Source organism: Chionomys nivalis, chromosome 5 (assembly GCF_950005125.1).
Source record: "Chionomys nivalis chromosome 5, mChiNiv1.1, whole genome shotgun sequence".
Taxonomy (NCBI): domain Eukaryota; kingdom Metazoa; phylum Chordata; class Mammalia; order Rodentia; family Cricetidae; genus Chionomys; species Chionomys nivalis.
Genome location: NC_080090.1, coordinates 51,163,048 through 51,184,378, shown reverse-complemented (window position 1 = coordinate 51,184,378; position 21,331 = coordinate 51,163,048). Strand labels below are relative to the sequence as shown.

General features: G+C 42.3%; 1 protein-coding gene across 15 annotated transcripts in view; it reads left to right on the top strand.

Moving 5' to 3' along the window:
• Positions 1-21,331, top strand: part of Pxk (PX domain containing serine/threonine kinase like) — a 71,433-nt gene that overhangs the window by 23,405 nt on the left and 26,697 nt on the right. For 14 of the 15 annotated variants that reach the window (XM_057769321.1, XM_057769320.1, XM_057769319.1 and 11 more), the window contains 5 exons: positions 7,681-7,867; positions 15,974-16,051; positions 16,495-16,568; positions 17,259-17,333; positions 20,231-20,335. In XM_057769321.1, the coding sequence (XP_057625304.1) occupies positions 7,681-7,867; positions 15,974-16,051; positions 16,495-16,568; positions 17,259-17,333; positions 20,231-20,335 (519 nt within the window). Of the gene's footprint in view, positions 1-7,680; positions 7,868-10,070; positions 10,106-15,973; positions 16,052-16,494; positions 16,569-17,258; positions 17,334-20,230; positions 20,336-21,331 lie in introns of those variants that run through there. The other variant, XM_057769331.1, reaches the window with a different exon arrangement.

Below are 21,331 nucleotides of genomic sequence, written 5' to 3'. Positions count from 1 at the left end.
CTACTTCCCATGTAGATCAGATCTATATATGTCTCTCTTAGTGTCCTCATTGTTGTCTAAGTTCTCTGGGATTGTGTTTTGTAGACTGGCTTTCTTTGCTTTATTTTAAAAGCCACCTATGAGTGAGTACATGTGATAAATGTCTTTCTGTGTCTGGGTTACCTCACTCAAAATAATGTTTTCTAGCTCCATTTTCCTGCAAAATTCAAACTGTCATTATTTTTTTCTTCTATGTAGTACTCCATTGTGTAACTGTACCACATTTTTCTTATTCATTCTGTGATCGAAGGGCATTTAGGTTGTTTCCAGGTTCTGGTTATGACAAACAAAGCTGCTATGAACATAGTTGAGCACATGTTCTTGTGGCATGATTGAGCATCCTTTGGATATAGACACAAAAGTGGTATTACTGGGTCTTGAGGAAGGTTGTTTCCTAATTTTCTGAGAAATCACCACACTAACATCCAAAGGGGCTATACCAGCTTGCATTCCCACCAGCAATGCAGAAGTGTTTCCTTTTCCCCACAACCTCTCCAGCATAAGTTGTCATTAGTGTTTTTGATGTTGGCCATTCTTTCAGGTGTAAGATGGAATCTCAGAGTTGTTTTGATTTGCACATAAGGGCGGGTGTGGTCAGGTCAGTAATCCTACTACCCTACAGGGTGATGGGAGGCAGAGATAAAATTCCCAGCTTGAGGACCAGCTAACTTAGCGTGTGAAGCAGGAAAAACTAAAGGCTCTGGCTCAAATGAGGTGGAAAGTGAGAAGTGACACGCAAGGTTGTTCTTCAGCCTCCATGCATACACTTTGACACCAGCACACCTGGGTCCACACATACACACCATATACATGCCAAAGAAAGTAAAAAAAAAAAATAAATTGGTTGGGGCTTAGAGCTCTCACCATTCAAGACAGACATTTTAGGCTGGGGGGTAGCTCAATTGGTAGAGTGCTGGCCTAGCACGCATGGAGCTCTGGGTTCAGTTCCCTGGCTCCACATAAAGTATGGTATTGTGGTACACACCTATGCTCTCAGCTTTTAGGAGGTGGACGCATGAGGATCATGCTCAAAGCCATTCTCAGCTACCTAGAGAGTTTGAGACTACTCCCTCAAAACAAACAGAAAAGATAACTATTTTATCAAATACATCCTTATATCCCCACCATAAATGGAAAATACTGGTGTTTGAATCCAGTGCTTCATATGGGACGATGTAGGACTCATCATCACTCAGTGGGTGCTGTTGTATGGACCATGCAGTCCAGTCTGTTCATAATAAATAATTAAAAAAAAAAAACCTTGCCTAAAAAAATCATTTTCATTAGAAAAAGAATGTTTTTCTCTTTTAGTTAAGAAGGGTACCTGAGTATGATAAATATTTCATCACAGAATAAGAAATCACAACCTGCTCCTAGAGATAGCTATGTTCTCCAGTGGGTGTGAATCTTTTAAGAGAGTTTTCATGGGAGCTGGAATGATGGCTCAGAAGTTAATAGTACTGACTGCTTTTCCAGAGGACCTAGGTTTGATTCCCAGCACCCACTTGGTGGCTCATAACCATCTATATCTTCAGTTCTAGGGGCTCTGAAGCCCTCTTTAGGCATGGATGTGGTGCACAGGCATAAATGCAATATAATACACATAAAAATTTTAAAAATTAAAAGCTTTTGAGGAAAGAAAAAGACAGTGTTCACTCCCATATATGAACACATCCATGGTTTATATAAAAATAAGATTATATTCTACAAATTTCATAAGGTATTTTTAGAATATACCAGTTATGTTTTAGGCTACATTGATATATAACCTTAGTAATGCTTTCTGCCCTTGAGCAACATCAAATAAAATGATTGGCATGCTGAGTGATGTGCTTTCTTTGTACATATGCATTATATTTAACTAAGTAAGAAACTGTAATCACTCCTTGGCCTTTCTGCTAAGATAAAGTGAAGAAACTGCTTAGATAAAGCTTAATTTTATGAATGAGAAAAACCCCTTGAAATTTAAGTACCTTATCTGGTGACAAACTGCTACGATAGAAAATGTATCCTAATTGTGTTTGAAGCGTTTTCATAGTTTTCCGGGAGAAATAGGCATCTTAGAGTTGTCAGCTAGCTGTTTTCCTATGACATTGTACTCATTCCTTTCTGTTGCTGTGATAAAACACCGTGACTCATAGGAGAAAGTTTATTCTGACTGAGGTTAGAGCCCCTGGTGGTGGAGCAGTATGGCAGCCGGAGCAGCCAACTGGGAGTTCACATCTCGGAGTCCAAGCATCAAGGAGAGAGAGCAAACTGCAAGGAGGGCAGGGCTGCAGGCTCTCAAGACCTGCCTCTAGTGAAGGCTCCTCCAGCAAGGCCACACTTCCCAAACCTCCCCAAAGTGAACCACCAACTTGAGACCAAGCGCTCACCACATGTATGATCCTATAGGGTCCATTCTCATTCCAACCACATGTCTTATTCATTGGACTGTGTCATCATCGTTGCTTGAAAAATCTAGAGTGGAACCTGAGTTAGGTTTGCCCCTGTGACTAACTTACCATGAATCCTTTTCTAAATTTGAGATGCCCTTCTCATTTGGCCTTACCCTCAGTCAATCAATATGCATATCGTTTGGATTGCTCTTTTGTTTTTATTTTTATTTTTGGTTCAAGTGTCAAATAGCATTACTATAGTACTACTCTTTGAAAGTGACCTTACTTTGCTTTTCAAGTTTAAAAATAGTCTCAAAAGTTTGAAGTGATCTGGAAAATGGTAGGAGATTGTGCACCCGCTTTTACCTTTTCTTCCTCCCTAGCTGTTTTAAGCAATAATAAATTGACACACACACACACACACCTTCAAGGACGTATAGAAATGCTGAAATGAAAACCACAACAAAGCATTTTATGTTGAAAACCCAAATGACAGCTAGGTGAGGCATAGGCAGGCAGTTCTCTGTAAATTCATGGCCAGCATGGTCTACAGAGTGAGTTCCTGGATAGCCAGGGCTGTTATACACAGAAAACCTGTTTAGGGTTTCTGTTGCTGTGAAGAGACACTTTGACCACAGCAACTCTTATAAGAGAAAAAAAATTAATTGAGGTGGCATCTTACAGTTCAGAGGTTCAGTCCATTATCATCATGCCAGGGAGCATGGTGGCCTGCAGGCAGACATGCTGCTGGCTGCATCTTGATCACAAGACAACAGGAAATTGTTGGGTTACACTGAGCAAAGCTTGAGCAAAGAGATCCCAAAGCCCAGCTCCATAGTGACACACTTCCTCCAACAAGATTATACCCACTCCACAGATTCAATGCAATACCCATTAAAATCCCAGCAAAATTCTTCAAAGTCCTCGAAAGAATGATATTCAACTTCATATGGAAAAGCAAAAAACCCAGGATAGCCAAAACAATCCTGTACAATAAAAGAACTTCTGGAGGCATCACAATCCCTGACTTCAAACTCTACTACAGAGCTACAATACTGAAAACAACCTGGTATTGGCATAAGAACAGACAGGAGGACCAATGGAACCGAATAGAAGACCTGGATATCAATCCACACATCTTCGAACACCTGATCTTTGACAAGGAAGCAAAAAATATCAAATGGAAAAAAGAAAGCATATTTAACAAGTGGTGCTTACGTAACTGCATATCAACATGTAGAAGAATGAAAATAGACCCATATCTATCACCATGCACAAAACTCAAGTCCAAATGAATCAAAGACCTCAAATAAAGCCAGTCACACTGAGCCTTATAGAAGAGAAAATGGGAAGTACAGTTTAACACATTGGCACAGGGAACCACTTCCTAAATAGAACCCCAGCAGCACAGACAACTGAGAGAAACAATTAATGAATGGGACCTCCTGAAACTGAAAAGCTTCTGTAAAGTAAAGGACACGGTCAACAAGACAAAACAACAGCCTACAGAATGGGAAAAGATCTTCTCTAACCCCACATCAGACAGAGGCCTAATCTCCAAAATATACAAAGAACTCAAGAAATTGAACACCAAAGATCACATAATCCAATGAAAAAAAAAGGAGTACAAACCTAAACAGAGAACTCTCAACAGAGGAATCTAAAATGGCTGAAAGACACTTAAGAAAATGTTCAACATCCTTAGTCATCAGAGAAATGCAAATCAAAACAACTCTGAGATTCCATCTTACACCTGAAAGAATGGCCAAGATCAAAAACACTGATGACAACTTATGCTGGAGAGGTTGTAGGGAAACGGGAATACTTCTGCATTGCTGGTGGGAATGCAAGCTGGTACAATCCCTTTGGATGTCAGAAAATTAGGAAACAACCTTCCTCAAGACCCAGTAATACCACTTTTGGGTCTATATTCAATGGATGCTCAATCATGCCACGAGAACATGTGCTCAACTATGTTCATAGCAGCTTTGTTTGTCACAGCCAGAACCTGGAAACAACCTAAATGCCCCTCAATCATAGAATGAATAAGAAAAATGTGGTACATTTACACAATGGAGTACTACATAGAAGAAAAAAATAATGACAGTTTGAATTTTGCAGGAAAATGGAGCTAGAAAACACTATTTTGAGTGAGGTAACCCAGACTCAGAAAGACAATTATTACATGTACTCATTCATAGGTGGTTTTTAAAATAAAGCAAAGAAAGCCAGCCTACAAACCACAATCCCAGAGAACTTAGACAACAATGAGGACACTAAGAGAGACATATATAGATCTGATCTACATGGGAAGTAGAAATTAGAAAAAGACAAGATCTCTTGAGTAAATTGGGAGCATGGGGACCTTGGGGGAGGGTTGAAGTGGGGAGGGAAGCAGAGAAAAATGTAGAGCTCAATAAATATCAATTTTAAAAAAGACTATACCCACTCCAACAAAACCACACCTCCTAATAGTGCTGTTCCCTGAGATTATGGGAGCCATTTACATTCACATTATCACATTCCACTCCCTGGCCCCCATAAACTTGTTAGAGTATCATAATGTGCCAGGCGGTGGTGGTATATGTCTTTAATCCCAACACTTCGGAGGCATAGACAGGCAGATCTCTGTGAGTTCAAGGCCAAGCCTGATCAACAGAGTGAGTTCCAGGCCAGCCAAAGATACACAGAGAAACCCTATCTCTAAAAAACAAAAGAAAACAAAAAAATCCACATAGTCTAGCACAGTCTCAACAATGCTTAAAAGTCCAAAGTTCAAAATCTCTTCTGAGAGACATGCAATCTCTTACTGTTATTACCTGTAAAATCAAAATCAAAGAACATCTTATACTTCCAAAATATAATGGTACAGGACATACATTACCATTCCAAAACATAGGGAAGGGTGCATAGCAAGGAAATACTGAACCAAAGCAAGATCCACAACCAGCTTGGAGTTTGGGAAAATCTGCAAACTCTGCATCTTCGTGTCTTATGTCAAAATTCTCTTCAGATCTCCAACTCCATTCAGCTTTGTTGACTACAACACACTTCTTTTGGGCTGGTTCCACTCCCTGTTAGAAGCTTTCCTCAGCAGGTATCCCACAGCACTGACTTCTTTAATAACATCTTGGGTTCTTTAAGGCAATTCAGCCCTCAGTTGCACAGCTTCACAAAATGGGCTCTCTGGGCCTCCATTCAGGGAAACCACAACACATGCCTGGCCTCTGCGGCTCGGAGGCTAATTCCATTGCCTACATCTTCTGTCCTTAACTCTAAAGCCAGAACCATGTGACCGAAGCTGCAAAACTCTGCTGCTTGCTGGACTGGACCGTGGCCCCCTCATTCAATTACATCTTCATCAACTTTCTGTCCTTCACCGACTAATCTTGACTATCCTGAGACTAGATCTCTAGACCAGGCAGGCCTCAAACTCAGAGATCTGCCAGTCTCTGCCTTCTGAGTACTGGGATTAAGGTGTATCCTACCACAGCCAGCCCTAAGATTTTCTTTATGTCCTTTTCACAAATTGGAAACTTAGCTGTGTAGGATCTTTGCCCCGGGATTACTACTCCCTTAATTCCATGTCTTCATCTGTTTGTCTTCTTGAATACAGGCTTAGGGATATTTCTTTTCTCCTCCTTTTCTTATAAATCTTCATTAGAGTTACCACTTATAACCACACAACAGAGTCTAGACTAGGCTGTTTTGAGATTTCTTCTGCCAAAGGAATTAATCTAAAACTCTTCACTTTAGCCAACAAGGTCAAAAGGCAACCACTTTCTTCACCAAACTATCACAAGAATGTCTCTAGCCAACATACTAAAAGTCTCCTCTGAAACCTCTTGAGTGAGTCCCTACAGTTCAAATAACTCTTAGCACTGCTGTCTTCCATGCTTATACTAGTATGGCCCATTAAACAGTGCTTAAAGCATTCCACTGTTTTTCTAACCCTAACTCCCAAAGTCCAAATTCCTCCAAACCAAAACAAGGTCAGGCCTATCACAGCAATACCCCCGTCCCTGGTACCAAATCTGTCTCAGTTAGGGTTTCTGTTGCTGTGAAGAGACACCATGACCATGACAGCTCTTAAAAGAAAATGTTTAATTGAGGTGTCAGCTTACAGTTTCTGAGGTTCAGTCCATTATCATGACAGGGAATGTGTCAGTATGCAGGCAGACAAGGTGATGGAGAAGTAGCTGAGAGTCCTACATTTTGCAGGCAACAGGAAATCGACTGAGATACTGGGTGGTATTCTGAGCATAGGAAACCTCAAAGCCTACCCCCACAGTGACATATTTCCTCCAACAAGGCCATACCCATTCCGACAAAGCCACGCCTATGAGATTATGGGGGCCAGTTACATTCAAATTAACACAAACCCTGTCTTGAAAAAAAAACAAAACAAAAAAGAAAGCCCAAATGAGACCTAAAAATTAGTCAGATGTAAAAAGGCAAAATTCTGAGATGGAAAGCAGAGAACCTCATAGGATCCTATTTATAACACAGAACCCAAAAAAGGCTCAGCAGTTGTGAATGTAATTGTAAGGAATATCATTTTTCCTAGTGTAAATACAATAATGTAACTGGAGGCAGGAGACAGGATATGTAAGGTGAGGTCAGAACTATGAAAGAGAACTTCTTTTTTTCTTCATTTTTTGAGACAAGGTTTCTCTTGTAGCCTGAAACTTGCTCTATAGACCACGCTGGCCTTGAACTCAGAGATCTGCCTGCCTCTCGAGAGCTGGGATCAAAGGTGTTCGCCACTACTGTTCAGTTGTGAAGGAGAACTTAATCCCATCATCCACCATGAAAATACTACAAATACTGCCCAGGAATGAAGAGTCAAGACATAGCAATTTGAGCATTTTCCAGTGCCAGAAGATCAGAACTGCTGTGGTTGTTCCAGGGTCTGGAGAACCTGGCCCATGGGCTGTGGAGGAAGACTACTAATATTAACTTTGTAAAAGCAATTTCTCTTGGTACTCTGTCCAATAAATATACCAATAAAACTTTGGTAAAAGTGAAACAATCAGTTACTATGATTAGTATATAATTTTATCAATCATGAGATGTATAGTTTTATATATATATATATAAACCATTTTATATATGTGTAAAATTTCTAATCTTTAAAATCTGCATTGTTTTATAATTAATGAATTACAGACGTCTCAGGATTCAGATATCAAACTTACTTGTGGATATATAACACAACTATAACTCCCCCCTCATCTTCCTTTTTTTCCTTTCATTCTTTCAGATTGCAGGCTTGAGTCTGCCTCTTCCTCCTAAGAAACTGATTGGAAACATGGACCGTGAATTCATAGCTGAGAGACAGAGAGGCCTGCAGAACTACCTTAATGTTATCATGGCAAATCATGTCTTGTCCAATTGTGAGCTGCTTAAGAAGTTCCTGGACCCAAACAACTATTCTGCAAACTACACTGGTAAGAAACAGGGTCTGTGAGGTGCAGTCACGTGGAGCCAGAGCTCAGCAAGAGATAATATATGGGAAAGCTCTGCTTCCATATGGGGAAATATGCACATTTGTAACAGGATAGTGTTTCTTTGCAAAGATTTTCTTGATTGTATTTTTCTATATATTTTTAGGAGGGGCATAATTTCCTTCCAAAATATTTTTGATGCCTGTTCAGAAAATACAGAAGAGAAACAGTTGTGTCTGTACCTCTGGTTACCCATTATCTTCTCTTTGGAACAGAGCAGGCAACCCACAGCAGTAGTGCACAGAGCAACCTCAATCTGATTTATGTTTACATTGTGGAATATGTCTGGGTTTTCTTTAAATTGTTTGTAAATGTAATGTTGATTTAGAAGGGCTCTTCCTGTGTCCTCACACCTCCTTCCTGAGACTCTTGTGTGTCAAGCGCAGAGGGTGGCTCCCCAGGATCAGGGTTTTTGCTTCCCTGCTAGTTACACACAAAGTCAGCGTCAATACCCAAGCCTGACATCAGCAGAAGGAAGAACTGTTTATCTACTTCCCTCTGGTGTGACCTTTAGGGGTCTTTAAAACTATTATAGAGTTACCCTGATAAACAGAAAAAAACAGATTATTTAAAGCCAAGCCATGCTTTAAGGGTTTCTAAATGGAACTCTGGTTGTTAATTTCTTGTTAAGGTAATAGATTCTGTTATTGTTTATTTTTTTAAAAAATAGTTTTTATTTGTATTTTATGTACATTGGTGTTTTGCCATACATGTAGTATGCCTGTGTGAGGGTGTCAGAAACCCTGGAACAGGAATTATAAACAGTTGTGAGCTGCCATGTGGGTCCTGGTACTTAAACCCGGGTCCACTGGAAGAGCAACCAGCATGCCCAACCGCTGAGCCATCTCTCCAGACCCCTGTTACTGGGTCTTTAAAAACGTTGTTTTTTTAAGCCAGACTCATTCCTACAACTCTAGTGTTGTAATATGGGCGGCAGGGCTGTGTCCCCGGCACCTGGCCGCCCGCACGGCTAGCTTATGCCCCAAAATAATTACACGGTATTCTTTTTTTTTTTTTTTTGGTTTTTTGAGACAGGGTTTCTCTGTGGTTTTTGGAGCCTGTCCTGGAACTAGCTCTTGTAGACCAGGCTGGTCTCGAACTCACAGAGATCCGCCTGCCTCTGCCTCCCGAGTGCTGGGATTAAAGGCGTGTGCCACCACTGCCCGGCGGAAACTGTATTCTTTTAATCACTGCCTGGCCCATTAGTTCCAGCCTCTTATTGGCTAGCTCTTACATATTGATCTAACCCATTTTTAATAGTCTGTGTAGTACCATGAGCTGGCTTACCAGGAAAGATCTTAACCTGTGTCTGTCTGGAGTGGGAGAATCATGGCGACTCACTGACTCGGCTTCTTTCTCCCAGCATTCTGTTCTGTTTACTCCACCCACCTAAGGGTTGGCCTATCAAATGGGCATAGGCAGTTTCTTTATTAATTAACCAATGAAAGCAACAGATTAATACAAGACCCACCTCCATCACTCTAGCACTTGGGAAGAGGATTGCCATAAGTTTATACAGTAAGTTCCAGGCCAGCTTGGACAACATAGTAAGATCCTATTTCAAAAATGCTAAACAAACACAAATTACTGTATCTGAATTAATAGGAAGACGCTTGTCATTCTTGTTTGAGAAGGGACACCTGGAAGCCTATTTCTCATTGGGCACCAAACCTTCCCAGTTAGTGCTCAGTCTGTGTGCATGCCAGTCTGTGGAGTCTGTGAGGCTCCCGACCTGCTATGCAGCTGAGTGTGAGCTCGCTGCTCACAGCGAGGTTCTCTAGGCTCTCTCACCAGGTGTAGTTGGCATCATGAGAACTTGTCTAAAGAACAGAATTGAGGCCCTTCCCAGACCTGCTGGATCAGGAACTGACTTTAAAGGTTGTTGGGTGATTTGCCTATGCATTGCAGTGTGATGAGCCTTGTTGAGAAGGTTTTCGCAGTTATGAAAGATGAAGGAAAATACTTTTCCAGAATCTATTCAGGGAAAGGAATGGGTATTAAAATTCATTTACTGTAGGTTACAAAGTCAAGCATTGTATGGTTACAAGGATTCCATTATTTCCTTCTTAAGCACTTTGACACTGGACGGGAACTCAGAAGAGCTTCAGTTCTGCCGCTGCCTTTTGACTCTTTCATCTCTTTCTCCAAGTCTCACCTTGACTGTTCCAAAGTTGTCAGCAGGTCATTTTTCTTAAGGTTTATTTATATATTATGTATATAGTGTTCTGTCTGCATGTATACCTGCACCCCAGAAGAGGGCACCAGATCTTATTATAGATGGTTGTGAACCACTATGTGATTGCTGGGAATTAAACTCAGGACCTCTGGAAGAGCAGCCAGTGCTCTTAACCACTGAGCCATCTCTCCAGCCCCCCAGCAGGTCGTCTTTAATGAATCAACTCAGCTCTCTTCACACTTGTCAGCCTTATCCCCTGACAGTGTCTGCTGATGCTCTCATGAGGGCAGGTGTCGAGCTGTAGTGGTCAGGTAACGATCACACCCATTCAGCATCATCAGTGACATGCCACACCATGTGCCAGGACAGGCATGAAGCAGTGCATTCTTGTATTCAAAGAGCTTGGACCAGAGAGTGATGATGCACATGGGATAGACACAGAAGGCATCTTAGAGCTGTTGTCTCAAAACTAACCGTGTGTCTGCATGTATGTATATGTGTATACACGCAGCATGTGTGCTTGCGTGCGTGCGTGTGTACAAATGGATGTGTGCACGTGGAGGCCAGAAGTTGATGTCAGAAATCTTTCACTCTCCACTTTATTATTTTTGTTTACGACAGGGTCTCTCACTGAGCCTGAAACTTGTTATTTCCCAGGGTGGCCGGCCAGAGCACCAATCCTCTCTATCTCTGCCTCGGCAGCAACAGGATTCAGTGCTGACCAATGCCTCCGAGTTTTCACATGGGTGCTTGAACTCAGACTCCAGGTTGTCACGTGTGCATACACAGCAAGGGTTTTACTGGATGATTCATCTCCTATAGATAAGGGACTAAGGTCTTAAAGAGGTAGGCTTACTCAGGCCCTGCACATTTGTCTGGCTCTGTCCTGTCAGAGTTTTCCAAGTTAAAATGCTATTTGACTTCTAGAAGTTTGTCTGTTTTCCTTCTGTTACCATCTAGGGATCTTGATCAGGTTTGTTTTCTCTGCCAGTTAAAGAAGTAAAAGGCTGGAAAAATCTGGAGTGAAACAGGGAGCAATAGCAAAAATCTTAAACACAGCAAAGTGAGTCATCAGGTGAGGAAAGGAAGGCCACAGAGAGAAAACCCTCTGCACAGCTGAGCTGAAGCTGTCTTTCCTTGAGGGTGAGGGCTTTTAAGAGTTTTTAAGGGGTCACCATCCCTAATTCAGAGCTGATCAGTTTGAGCAAAGGTGGGGAGGGTTATAGGTCCACAGCTTTGATAGAAGCAAGTCCAGATCCCACCTAGAACTTGTCTGACCTGTCCACAGGCTGAAGGACCTATTAAGCTGTGGTCTCTTTTAAGGCCTGTGAGGAAGGTAGAACTTTGCCACCTTTATTAACTACTTATGGCCCACTTTCTGACTGTCTGCCGACTGACTCTCATCCTCTGCCTCTCCCATTCTTCCCCTAGGTTGTACTGTCTTTGCTCCTTCCTGTCCCCCGCAGCAGAGCTGAAGGTTAGGGTGACCAGTCTAAGGAGGTCAGGAGGAGCTCCCTTCCGAATCCAAATGCGCCAGAGTTAGAGCCACTGTTAGAGGACTGAATCCTGAAATGGAACAGCAGCTCAAGAAGCTGATTCATTTCTCTTTGACTAAAATATCAGAATTTGCCTTGCTGCTAAGTTGGTTTTCCAGCTGCCGCAGAAGAAGGAAACACAGGTTACTTCCTCTTGCCAGCTTTGGCAACCCATTCCTGAAATTTGTAGAATGGCCTCTGGCTCCTTCTGGTTCTCTGCTCACCCTCACATAACATTTTGTACTTCTTTAAGCAAGATCAAATTTCCCTTGAAATGTGGCTGATGCCTTTGCTTCTTTTCAGCTTCCAAATTATCTGTTTACTGCCCCTCTTTAGCAACATTTGAATTCCGTATTGGAGTGGTGACCCAAATCAGCATAGCCACTTTTCCTTGTCTGGAACACACTGATTGGGACCCTTGTTTGTAAGGGACTGTATTGCCAACCTGAGTTCCAGGGATGGGCAGCCAGATCTCCTAAGACTGTCCTTCCAAAGATAGCAACCTGCCCAGTCGGTAATTAATGGGCCTTTATCTAAATGACCAAGTCTGTAAGGGTAAAAGCGTACATGTACCCTTAGAAGAGGCTGGAGAAGGGAAGAACGGACCGACCAAGTTACTACCTTCTAGTCCTAAAACTGACAAATCTCTTGATTAGTGCTTCGGAATGAGGGTCCCAGTTGAGGTCTGTGTTCCTGACAGAGGCAGGATGCTCTGGAGGGAGTGCAGGCTGTGTGCAACCCAGCAGTAGACTGGGGATTCTCTCTGTAGGCCTGGAGAAGTCAGTGTTTATTCCCTGAAGTCAGGCCATCAGGCTAGGACCTTGAAGTTCAAAGGCTGAAAGCCTGGCAGTGGTGGTGGCAGTGGTGACGCACACCTTTAATCCCAGCATTTAGGAGGCAGAGGCAGGCGGATCTCAGTGAGTTCAAGGCCAGCCTGCCTTACAAGAGCTAGTTCCAGGACGACTAGGGCTGTTACACAGAGAAACCCTGTCTCAAACAAACAAACAAACAAACAAACAAACAAAAAGGCTTTGCCAAGAGGGAGACCTAGTACCTCTGAGTCTATGAAAGCTGAAAGCCAGGAGGCAGTAGGATGGACTGAGGGCTTGGTTTCCCAATTCTCTGTCTTGAGCTTTTGTTTCTTAGCACTTAACTGAGTAGCCATTTTGCCCAATTTTTGTGTGTGTGTGTGTGTGTGTGTGTGTGTGTGTGTGTGTGTGTGTGGAGGGTGATGGTGAGATATTGAGACAAGGATTCACTGTAGCTTAACTGATCTCAAACTCACAGAGATCCATCTGCTCACCTGCTCCTGCCTCCCAAGTGCTGGGATTAAATGTGTTACACCACTATCACCTAGCTAAGAAACAATAAGTTTTCATTGAGGAGGGGTGGGGGGGGGTCTTTTGTCGAGACAGGGTTTCTCTGTCCTGGAACTTGCTCCATAGACCAGGCTAGCCTCAAACTCAGAGATCCGCCTGCCTCTGCCAACCAGCATTTGGGATTAGAGGCGTGTGCTACCACGCCAGGCTAAGAAACAATTTTTTAAAATAGCAAAATTTATAAATAAATATTATGAAAGAGATGTAAGTGGAAGGCATATGTATTTCTTTTCGGGGTCTGCACATTCTAATGGTTCCAGTGGGAGGTTCCACGTCCATTGGCCATGTATTGAATCTTTAGTTCTTTCTTCATCAAATATTAATTGAGCAGTATTGTATATGCCAGGTGCTAAGTGTACAGCAAGGCCCATAGCACTTATGCAAAGAGATTTCTCTGTTACAGAATGAGCAGGGTTAGAAGGTGCACCAGGCCTGGAGATAGAGGAGGGCTCCCAGAAGCGGTGCTGACATTAGCATCTGAGAGGCCAGTGGAGGTTATCAGGGTCAGGGGCCAGTACTCCAGGAAGAATAAAGAACCCAGAGTAGGGGGAATTAGTATTTCCAAAGGACTCTAGGCTTTACTTAAGTTAAAAGATGTCCTGCCAGCTAGAGTTTGCAGCAATGAAGAGAGCATTCCTAATTCAGGACTTGCATGGTCCCTGCGGGACAGATACCCTGGACGAGTATGAGGAGGAGAAGGGTTTGGGAGTAGGGGAGCATTAGATTTGGGCTCAGCCGGAAGGGTTAGCTGGTTCTTGTGGAAATGCTGCTGCTGGGGCCAGGCCAGGGGGTTGTGGAAGGCAGTGTGACTGGCGAACCAAACACTGTGGGCCATGAAGCCTAAGCCAGCTAGACACTTGCTTTAGCAGTTAGATTTTGGTTTGGTAGGAAGTGGGAAACCCAAATGGGCTTGTATGCAGAGAAGTTTAGGATTGATGCTTAGTCCTGGAAGAGAGCATTAGAATTGGTCACCATGGAAATTTTTTTATGATAAATGACAGTTCAGTGAAAAGAAAATTATCTTTCTCAAGCTCTCTGATCTCTAAAGTATAAAACAAAAATCTAATTCCCAGTCCCCAATTTATCAGGAACACATCTATCTCGTCTTATTTGTTCCCTGTTACTTCTCCATTTCTAAAATTGTGTATGACACATAGTTGAAAGGCTAAAACGTGGCCAGTTGGGTACCTTCGGCAGGCCCTGCCAGGATGTGCCACTAAAAGGACATGCCGTGCACAACAGCAGAGTTAGTGCAAGAGATCTACTGGGGCAGTGAGAAGGGGAGAGGGAAAGAGTGAAAGGCCGACTCGGAGTGGGGACACGAGAGAGGCAGTCAGACAGACAGACAGACAGCAGAGTAACAGGCAAGAGAGAACAAGAGAACAGACTGTGATAGAAGGGCACGTTTAAAAGACGTGTGTGCTGCACAGTTGAGAGTGGAAAGCAACCAGCTGGCAGGTGATGACTCAATCGCTGAGGCAGGCCGGCCGGCATTGTTGGAACTAACATTAGTAATATACAGTAACTTGTTGATTGATGGTTTATGAGTCACCTTTGGTTTTGAACTATTGTCCTATGTAGTTTCTTGAAGTGACAGTGTAGTAGATAGAAAATTATTTTCCTGATTTTTCTCAAAGTTGATATGGATACTTTCACTTAAAATGGTTTTCTTTTTAATTTGTTTTCAACTTTCTTTGGAAATGATAAAAATGCTGTATCGATGACATTTATACAGAGGCCCAGCATGTCCAGAGCTAATAAAAACTGATGTTCTTATTAACAGCCCCAAGCCCTTCCCAAAGTCCTGTGGCATTTTAGAGCAGCTAAGAATGTAAATAGAATGTAAATCTGATAGAATCTAACAATGTAAATCGAGCCAGTTTTGCATTTCGTAGTCATGTGTTTCTCTGGGATATTTAGGGGACACTTTGCATAGTGAGTCAGTAAACACACAGCTGACTGTTGTCTCCTACAAACTTCTTCACTCAGAATGTTCTGTAAAACATGCAGTGGTAATGTTTGCCAAGCTCTAGAGGATTCCAGGAGAGAATGTTGTTTTGACATATGGAGAGAATTGTTGGTGAGTCCAAGACTTGCCAGTCTCCTTCGGATGTAATTAGCGCCAGGCTGAGGTGAAATTCCACTGTTTACTCTTTGCTTTCAGGGATCCTGAGTGACTTCACTTACCACATTGGCAGGAAATGCTATCCAGCCATGTTGTGTGTGTGTGTGGGGGGGGGTGCGGGGAGTGGGGATGTAAAAAACAGTTATTCTGATAGTTTCTTAATACAGTGAACTTGGAGGAACTTCCTCTTTTCATTGTCTTTGTTAAAGGGGAACTGTTTGCATGATAAATGAACAACAAAAAGAGCATAAAAAAAATCTGTAAGGAAGCAGGCGCTCTGTGCCACACCACAGTTGAGCCATGTTATTGTGAAAACATTTTTCTGAAACTCTGGCTTTTATTCCAGTGTCTACTTGTGGCTAATCACGTCTTTGTTTGTGAAAGCTGTAATCCCATAAGGAATGAAGATAGGATAAATATCACTTGGAACATGTTGTTCTATGTGATTTATAATACTTTCTGGATCTTGAGCTTTCATTGTGGCCTGATTAAATTCCTGGTTTAGCCAGCTAGTTTACATACTTCAGGTTACCTAGGTTTTTTTTTTGTTGTTGTTGTTTGTTTGTTGTTGTTGTTATGTTTTTAAATAGAACCCTTGGAACTGGAGTTACAAACACAGTTGTAAGTTGCCATGGGGGTGCTGGGAATTGAACCTGAGTCCTCTGGAAGAACAGCCAGTGCTCTTAACCACTGAGCCATCTTTCCAAACCCTAGATTTCCTAGTTTAAAGAAATCTATACACTACAGGGATTTCATTTGTATGGACAATATGTGAAGCCATTGGTCTTTCCTAACACATCTGACTAATAATGGATTTCTATAATATCGTTACAGAGATCGCCTTACAACAGGTTTCCATGTTCTTCCGATCAGAGCCAAAGTGGGAGGTGGTAGAACCACTGAAAGACATAGGTGAGAGGCTGGCATGCTCATTCTGCTGATGGAACTGTGCCCATTCATCCCAGGGAAGCTCTTTACATCTGTTGACTTCATAGTCCTTCTACCTCCCTACTGTTTGAAGTATTATCCCTAACTTTTAATACCTATTAACCTTGGTTAAAGCCCTGTCAGAGGACTAGGGTGCTGGTAACTTTCAGAACCTCTATTCTTTCTTCTTTGGTCATTTTTAGTAGGTCTAGATTAAAGTGCTGTTTTATTAGCTTTTGCATAAGTAATTTCTTTGTTTATTGTTTTTTGTAGTATAGTCTTTCCATATGAACATTGTTAAGTGGTTGGGACCTACGTATCTGTGGCTAAGATTGCTAAATGTAATTTTGATTAACTACTTAGTCTATACATCAACTGTTGCAAAAATGCTGACACTATAAGCACCTTTCTGCTTGCTTCTGTGGCAGGTTGGAGGATAAGGAAGAAATATTTCTTGATGAAAATTAAAAACCAACCAAAGGAACGACTGGTATTGAGCTGGGTAAGCTAATTCTTTTGCTTTAGTTTATGCCAAGAGATTTAAATAATATATGCAAGAGAGGTTTTTTCTTTTGTTTTTGTTTTTTGAGATAGTGTTTCACTGTGTAGCCCTGACTGCCCTGGAATTCACTATGTAGACTAGGCTGGCCTCAAACTCATAGAGATCCGACTGCCTCTGCCTCCCTAGTGCTGGGATCAAAGGTGTGCATGTCCACTATGAAAGAGAGTTTTGATAAAAGACCCTCAGAACTGTACAGTGCTCACACGTGGTGATGTAAGGACTTTCTCAGTCCCACATCATGGAGGGTTGTTCAAATCCCACGGCTATACATTTGGTCAAGTATCAAATGTTCAGAAGGATATAGGAACAACCTGGAATTAGGACTGACAGTTTTGGAATGACCTGCAAAGAAAGCTATTGAGCATTACCTCATTGTTTTCTCTATGGCAGTTCTAGTGACACATTTGGTTATGGGACTGGATGAAGTCTCAGTCATACCCTGGTGTTCATATGTGCACATACTACCTTTCCAGAAAAGGCCTTGAAGCAGCGGACTTGATATGGTTTCCATCTTTGATTTATAGTTAAGAATTTGGGCAAATAAAATTAGGAAGAAGGACATAAGGATTTTTTTTTTCTTTTTGGGGGGAAACAAAAGTGATACTCTGATATTTCTTCTTGTATTTCCAGGCTGATCTTGGCCCAGACAAGTACTTGACAGATAAAGATTTTCAGTGTATAATCAAACTTCTGCCTTCCTGTGTGGTAAGTACAAGTCCTCCTGCTGTCCTCATTGCTAATCAGAGTCAGTGTTGTTTTGAGAGTGAACGTGGGTAGAAGAGCTGGAAAGCCCTGTAGGCTCAAGAGAATGGAAAGGTACAGTGACTTTTAGTTCAGACCAGAAGTGAGCAGGGCAACTCCCTTAGATCAGAGGTCCTTTAAGCCAGTGTTTGAGACATCTTCATAGCCCACTAATCATAGTAATTTAAATGTAGTCTTTGTATTTTAATCAAATACCAGAGTAGGAAAACAACTCTTGTCTGAACCTCTTGGTTTTCGTTTTGTTTTGTTTTTGCTTTTTGTTTGCTTGAGACATGGTTTCTGTGCAACAGAACCCCAGGCCTTCTTGGAATGTGGTTTGTAGACTAGGCTGGCCTCAGACTCACAGACATCCACCTGCCTCTGCCTCCCGATTGCTGACATTAAAGGCCTGTGCCACCACTGCCCATGAACCTCTTCTGTTGAATGTTTGAACAGTGGTACTCCCAAGGTCTCTTTCGAGCACAAGGCTAACTGCTCAGGCTCTAGGTAACCAACCTGGGAGAAGGAATGACCAAATAACCACTTTGCTGTCTCAGGCACCTTTCACAGGCTAGCCAGCTGGCCTTTAAGGAAACATGTATTACTTACACTAACACACAGTCTTAATCTAAGGCCGTTTTTTAGAAGAAAGGACACTGATAGACTCAGAATATGTACAGAACGTCTTTAGCACCCTGCAGGTGGGTTAGTAGTGACACCACCACCTGTTTTCCACACTCTACAATTAGTTGCTGTGGAGTGAGCCAGTCACACTGACTTGTCTGCTTAGATTGGCAAGTTTACCTTTGAAGACCTCTTGTTAAAGCATTGAGGCCACTGGGTATTGTTGGCACATGACTTTAATTCCAGCACTCGGGAGGCAGAGGCAGGCAGATCTCTGTGAGTTTGAGGCCAGCCTGGTCTACAAAGTGAGTTCCAAGACAGGATGGCCAGGACTGTTTCACAGAGAAACCCTGTCTCAAAAAATAAAAAGGCGTGGCGCACGCCTTTAATCCCAGCACTCAGGAGGCAGAGGCAGGCGGATCTCTGAGTTAGAGACCAGCCTGGTCTACAGAGCTAGTTCCAGGACAGGCTCCAAAGCCACAGAGAAACCCTGTCTCGAAAAAACCAAAAAAAAAAAAAAACCAAAAAATAAAAAGGCAGTGAGGCCAAATATTAATGAGATGTGATTTATGTTGAAGAAAAATACTATGGCCTTGAGTTCATCTGATTGTTTGACAGACTTTCAGCACCCAGATTTTTGTTTCGTTACTGTTGTTTGCAGTAACTGAGATTGAACCTAGCACTTTGTATATGATAGGCAGATGCTCCACCACTGAACTATTTCAGCCATAATTTTCCATTTATTTTAAGATGGGGTCTCACTAAATTCCCCCAGATTGGCCTTGAACTCACTCTGTAACCCAGACAGGGCTTGAACTTGTTAGCTTCCTACCCCTACCTGAGTCTGTGATTATAGACCTGCACCACCAGGCTCAGTTACCACTGAGATTTAAATTACTTTCAATGAATGTTAAGGAAACAAAACAAAAACAAGAAGAAAGAAACTGGAGAGATGGCTCAGAGGTTAAGAGCACTTGTTCTTGGAGAAGACCTGGGTTTGATTTTGAGCACCCACAAGGTAGTTCACAACCATCTATAATTCCAGTTTTAGAGATCTGTCACCCTCTTCTGACACCCACTATGGGCACCAGGCACACATGTAATGCATATACAATCATATACATGAGATAAAAATAAATAAATCTAAAATAATTAAAACAATAAAAAAAGAACACTTGGGGTAGTGACCCAAGCTGTCACACCATTATTTGGGAGACAGAGGCAGGGGTAGAAGAGTTTACCAGTTCAAGGCCAACTTGAGCTACATAGCGAGACTTTGTTTTAAATAACAAAACAATCATCTCCCCATCATAGTGCATGTAAGAAATACACGTGAGTTGGGCTTGGTGGCTCAGTCCATAAGCAGCTCCTTCTAGAATACAGACAACGTCGACCCATTTGCAGGCCAGACCTCAGACATATTTTGAATGTATACTTGTGGTAATCCAAGCAAGGTCTTGGATTTGGACTGTCTAATAATAAAGAATGCATTTTTCTGTAAAGGCCAGCTGATTAGCCTGTGATTCACCAGGTTACCTAGAGCCTGAGCAGTTAGTCTTATGGCCCATGTACCCAAAGTTCCAGGTTATAGGAAGACTTTTAAATCTTTAAAGAATTTGTTTTTCCCTCACCTTGCTTGGTTGGCATTAAAGTCCCCATCTGAGGAAGATACTAGGAGCTCAGGGAAGTTCATGCTGCTGGCTTCTGAAGAAAGCCAGGATGCAAAGCACACTGCTCAAGCTTTTCTCTAGCTGTCATGCTCCCTGCCTGGGCACCCGACAGCAGTGCAGAGAAAGTGGTCAAGCTGTGAGCGGAGACACACTTGCCCTGGTCTCCCACTTAGCCCTTCTGTGACTTAGCTGTGTTCTTACCAGGTTACATTTTCCCAAAACTGCACCCTTTTCCTCTCCGCCATCATGATTTTGCCCTAACTCTGTGGATGCACACAGCAAAGTGAGACCTTCCATGAAGAGCCTGTCTTCCTTGAGGAGCAGAGACTTTACATGAGGGGCTTAGCCAAGCAGAGCTCTATGTAAAGCTTGCCACGACACGTCTTCCCGTCTTTCTCTCCTCTGAGAAAGGTGCTAGTTGATCATCTACTATCTTGACAGTAGTGTGTGTTCAGGGAATGTCACTTTGTACAAACCTAAACCACCAACATGGCGTCTGACTCTGCGTAACCAGATCATGAATCATAAATCCTGATGTAAACCTGAATTTCTTTTTTGTTTTGGCAGCACCCTTACATATATCGGGTTACCTTTGCCACGGCTAATGAATCCTCAGCGTTGCTGATTAGAACCTTTAATGAAAAAGGAACGTTGAAGGATCTGATCTACAAGGTATTACTTATAAACCAAGTTCATGTTTATAAAGTTCTTCAGTCCCTTACTGTGATTGGAGGTTTCCCTTCTACCTGCCTGTTCCAAATAACCACTCAGAGGATTAATACTACTTATAAGTGCTTGGCTGATGGCTCAGATGTATTATTAGCTAGCTCTTATATTTAAATTAACCCATACTTTTTAATCTATGATTTGCCACGTGGTTCGTGGCTTGTTACCTTGGTGGCTGGCTAACGTCTCTCAGACTCCACCTCTTCTTCTCCAGTGTCTCTGCTTAGATTTCCCACCTGGCTCTATCCTACCTTGCTATATGCCAAAGCCCCTTTATTTATCAACCAATAAGAGCAACGCATATTCACAGCATACAGAAAGACCATCCCACAGTACCTTAGAACCTGTTACTGATACTTGATACATAAAATTCCAGAAGTTGAGCTGGGTATGGTGGCACATGGTTAATCCAAGGACTTGGGAGGCAGAGGCAGATGGATCTCTGTGAGTCTGAGGACAGCCTGGTCTACAGAGTTCAGGACAGGACAGCCTATGTCAATTTTTTTTTTTTTTTAAAGATGCCATTTTTGGGCTAGACAGATGGCTCATAGGTTAAGAGACTGACTGTTCTTCTGGGGTCCTGAGTTCAATTCCCAGCAATCACATGGTGGCTCACAACCATCTGTAGTGGGATCTGATGCCCTCTTCTGGCATAGGGTGTACATGCAGATAGAATGCTCAGAACACTCATATATATTAAGTAAATAACTAAATAAATCTTTAAAAGAAGAAAAAAAGCAGTCCTAGCCCAGGTGGTCTACTGAGTGAATCCCAGGCAGATCTCAGGGAGTTTGAGGCCAGTCTGGTCTACAGACTGAATCCCCGGACAGCAAGGGCTGTTATACAGAGAAATCCCATGGAGGGGGGAAGGAGAAAAGAAAGCAGTCCTGGAGAATTCTAACAGTAGGCAAGAGTTTGGGAATTGCCCAGGATGAGGCTAAG